The sequence below is a fragment of the Myiozetetes cayanensis genome, unplaced genomic scaffold (genome assembly GCF_022539395.1).
Source record: "Myiozetetes cayanensis isolate MyiCay16 unplaced genomic scaffold, myiCay2020 scf587, whole genome shotgun sequence".
Taxonomy (NCBI): Eukaryota; Metazoa; Chordata; class Aves; order Passeriformes; family Tyrannidae; genus Myiozetetes; species Myiozetetes cayanensis.
Window position 1 is genome coordinate 19,776 of NW_026087839.1, and position 4,396 is coordinate 24,171.

A 4,396-nucleotide genomic window follows, 5' to 3' on the forward strand; every position below is an offset into this window, starting at 1 on the left:
CTTTGCTGCACAGGATTCCTGTGGAGAAAACTCCTCAGTGCTAAATCCATGGAAATGCTCTGAGCAGCTGCAATGAAAATTTTGTGTCTCTGTGTGGGATGGGAGAGATGAAAAGGTGAGGAGTGTTTCAATCTGTTCTTTGGACACGGATTCCTGGCTATCTGTGCAGGGGAACAGTTGAGTGTGATGCTTTTCCAGCTCCAAGCTGCCAGCACAGGGCAGCTGAGCACAGACTGATGGGCAGAACAGCTCTTGTGCCTGCACTGAGGGACTGTCCCTGTGCCCTCAGAACCCACAAGACTTGAGCTGCAGTGCAATGGAAATGTCAGGGATTTCCAACATCCACAACCACTCCTAACTGTGGCAGGTGGAAGTTGGGGAACAAACACAAGGAATTCAGATAGCAAAGCCAGAACTCAGGGGAAGAAGCTGCATGGAGGTCTGAGTGAGGAGAGAGAACCTGAGAGTGGGGTGGCTGTGAGACGTGTCCTGTTTGGCTGCAGCAGCCTGATCTAACTCAGCATTGACTTCTCCTCCTCAACAGATCCAAACACTCTGAGGAAGCAGCAAATGCTCAACAGCAGCTCCATGGCCCAGTTCCTCTTGCTGGCATTTTCAGACAGGTGGGAGCTGCAGCTGCTGCACTTCTGGCTCTTCCTGGGCATCTCCCTGGCTGCCCTCCTGGGCAACGGCCTCATCCTCAGCGCCGTAGCCTGCGACCAGCACCTGCACACCCCCAGGGACTTCTTCCTGCTGCACCTCTCCCTCACAGACCTGGGCTGCATCTGCACCACTGTGCCCAAAGCCATGCACAACTCCCTCTGGGGCACCACAACCATCTCCTACACAGGATGTGCTGCACAGGTCTTTTTCTTTCTGTTCTTCATTTCAATAGAGTTTTATCTCCTGACCATCATGTGCTATGACCGCTACGTTGCCATCTGCAAACCCCTGCACTACGGGACCCTCCTGGGCAGCAGAGCTTGTGCCCACATGGCAGCAGCTGCCTGGGCCTCTGGGTTTCTCACTGCTCTGCTGCACACAGCCAATACATTTTCCCTGCCCCTGTGCCAGGGCAATGCCCTGGGCCAGTTCTTCTGTGAAATCCCACACATCCTCAAGCTCTCCTGCTCACAATCCTACATCAGGGTAATTGGGCTTCTTGTGGTTACTGCCAGTATATCACTTGGTTGTTTCATTTTCATAGTTTTCTCGTATGTTCAGATCTTCAGGGCTGTGCTGAGGATTCCCTCTGAGCAGGGACGGCACAAAGCCTTTTCCACGTGCCTCCCTCACCTGGCTGTGGTCTCTCTGTTCCTCAGTACTGGCTCATTTAACTACTTGAAACCCCCCAACATCTCCTCTCCATCCCTTGATCTGGCACTCTCAGTTCTGTACTCGGTGGTGCCTCCAGCACTGAACCCCCTCATCTACAGCCTGAGGAACAAGGAACTCAAGGATGCCATAAGGAATTTGATGAGTGGATGCTTTTCCAAGGCATCAAACTTTCTGGTTTCTGCTATGTAACATTCAAAAATTGGACTCCCTAATGCCCCAGCCTTCTTACTCAGCTTTTTGGGAGAGGTCATTGGGTTCTTCTTGAAGTAATTTTCTGTGCAATTACATATTTTTATGCATCTGCCTTGTAATTTAGCGTCTGCTCATTGATTTTTACCCAGAGATGTATAAGTGATGATTTGTGCTCTCTTCTTATTTAAACAAAATAAAGGACCCTGCAGTGCCTTCTTTGTCCAAGACCCTCCTTTTTAGGTGTTCCTAAAGGACAGCACACTGCAGGACAGGGGGCATTTGCAAAGCGGAAGGGCACAAGAATCCCAGAACAGCAGCACTGCCAGGGAGCAGCAGAGCTTGGTCTTTGCAGAGCTGCTCTTTCCACTTCCATGACGAACGCTGAGGTGGATAGGGAGAGGGAATCCCAGAACAAGAGGCCTTTCCTTTTACTCCTAGCTCTGAGGGGGAGCGGTGCTCCCTTCCCCTCCCCCCTTTACCCTGGGGCACCTCATCGCCCCCCAGAGGGTCCACTGGTGCCAGCAGCCAGGCAGGAGAGATGCAGGCAGAGAGGATTTTATTGTTCTGGTAATGGCTTAAATTGCTCTTGGAGGAATCATAATGTGACCAGTGAGAGTTCAGGAGGTCTCACAAACCAACCAATTGCAAGAAAGGGTTAACAGCCAATAGGTGTGTTTTCAGGTATCTCTTAGACATTCCAAAGATACAGTGAGGGATCTTGGGAAGAAGAAGGGTTACACAAAGGGTTACAATCACCATTTTAGAAGTGTGCTCACTTTAAACAATCATTACAACTTCAGCATACTTTTATATACTGCAACACTTCCACACTGTCCTCCTGAGCCCCTTTCTCTCTGGAGGGCCTGAGCGCTCTCTGAGCACAGTCCTGGGGGTGGAAGCCCTTTGAGCACAGGCAGGGACAAGCACTGGCAACTTGGGAAGCTGGGATCCCTGACAGCATCTACAGGATGCTGTGAGGTCTTCTGAGGGCACTGCATGGACTGGCTCACTTCTTCTGTGCCCTTGCTGCAGGGCTGGAACTCTCCTGCACTGACACCAGGACACTCCTGCTCTTTGCATTGCCAGCCTGATTTGGAAATCCAGTCTTCCCCTGCTGTTCCCAGGGACATGCTGGGAGTGCTTCAGAGGTGCCATCCTGGGGCAGCTCCTGCCCAGCGTGGGCAGGCACAAGGTCTCTCCCCCTGCTCCTCTCCCCTCAGCAGTGCCACTGTTTGGTGCAGCCTCCTCCTCCTTGCCCAGCACAGCCCTCCTGGCATAGTTGGACACAGCCCTTGTTCTACCCCCTCCTCATGGCCCTGCCCAAGCCCCTCAGCTACAGCCTGATGGCCAGAAACCTTCAGGGCAGGGACAGACCACTGGAGTGGTGAGTCTGTAGGGAGAAATCACTGCTGCCTTTCTTCTGAATCACTCTCAGGACCTGGACAAGCCTGTTTTTGGTTTGTTTCCATGAGGCCTTACTTTGTTAAAGTGGACTCTTGATTCCAGGAGGCTGCTCAGTGTCCCCGGGATCCTTTGTCTCCAGAATGCCCTGGAGTGTCACAGTGGTCCCTTGAATCCATGAGGTGTCCTCAGTGTCACAATGACCCCTTGATTCCGTGGGGTTCCCCAGTGTCCCAAGGTCCACTTGGCTCCAAAAAGGCCCTGTAGTGTCATGGTGGCCCCTTCCTTTCATGAGGTTCCACTGTGTCCCAGGGTTTCTTTGTTTCCAGGAGGCACCACAGTGACACAATGGCTCCCTGGTTCCATCAGGTTCCAAAATGTTTCAGTTTTGTTCCACAAGACCCCACATGTTAAATGGTACCCTGGTTCCACAAGATTTTGCAGTGTCCCTCTGTTCCTTTCTTTCCATGAGGCCCTGCAGTGTCACAATGGTCCCTTGATTTCATGAGGTTGCACAGGGTCATCACAAAGCTGAGCCCACCAGGTGAAAGTCTGGGAGAGATCAGGAGGAAATAAGACAAAAAGGACTGGATATTTGGGAAAGGAAAGAGGGGCTTGGTCAAAAGAGGAAAGATTTTGATGAGGTACAAGCAGGTTCAGGGAATGCTGAGGGTGCTGAAACACCGACTGTGCAAACAGTCCTGATGGACCTTTACCCTCTTTTAACCTCTTTGAAGCCGCAACCTAAAAGTGCTGCCCCTCCCATTGAAAGGAATCCACTGTTCAAATCCCCAACTCACCCTGACTTCAAAGGCAAAGCCCAAACGCAGAACTCCAGATTCTTACTAGTACTCTAATGCCCACCCCAATCCCAAACCTGTATTACCGGTATGAAAATCCAGGCTTTTATCCTAATGCAACCCAAAACCATAATCATGAACCAGACCCTGCCAGCAGAACAATAAACCTCCCAAAGTTCTGCCCAATCCCCACCCTGAGCTCTAAAGCCCAAGGCCTGACCATGAAGCACCCCCACAGCCCTTGGGAGCAGGGCAAGGACCTGCAGGGCCCAGAGCAGGCCCAAGGGGTTGGCAGAGCAACGGGAGGTGTCGTGGTTTTGCCCACCAGCCCATCCCTGGGGCTGAGGATGGTTTTGTCCAGGTGATTTCCGGACAAAAAGCCAATCAAAAAGTTCAGTGACGCCTTTGCTAATTACATCTTTAAGAAAACGGAAGAGAAGGTTGGTGGCGCAGTTGAAATTAGGAACAGCAGCCATGTAGAAGGGTAGCGGGCCCAAGGAGGGCCAAGGCCCCCTCCTCCCCTGCTTGGGCCGGGGGGGGCAGATGTAGTACTGAAACCTCTCTTCTCTCTTGTGAGACAGAAAATAAAAAAAAAGGTTTAAAAGACGAACTGCTTAGATGAGAAACCGCTGCAGAAGAATTCCAGCCATGAGATAACAGGATTT

At 51.6% G+C, this 4,396-nt stretch overlaps 1 protein-coding gene across 1 annotated transcript; it reads left to right on the plus strand.

The window, feature by feature from the left end:
* Positions 1-549: 549 nt before the first annotated feature.
* LOC126650212 (olfactory receptor 14J1-like) lies at positions 550-1,527 on the plus strand. The gene has a single exon (XM_050334767.1). It carries the CDS (start codon positions 571-573, stop codon positions 1,525-1,527), a length of 957 nt encoding a protein of 318 aa, XP_050190724.1. The 5' UTR covers positions 550-570.
* Positions 1,528-4,396: the final 2,869 nt, after the last annotated feature.

Bases quoted from the DNA above. Each gene is read 5' to 3' on its own strand.
- LOC126650212 (XM_050334767.1), top strand. From the start codon at position 571: ATGCTCAACAGCAGCTCCATGGCCCAGTTCCTCTTGCTGGCATTTTCA.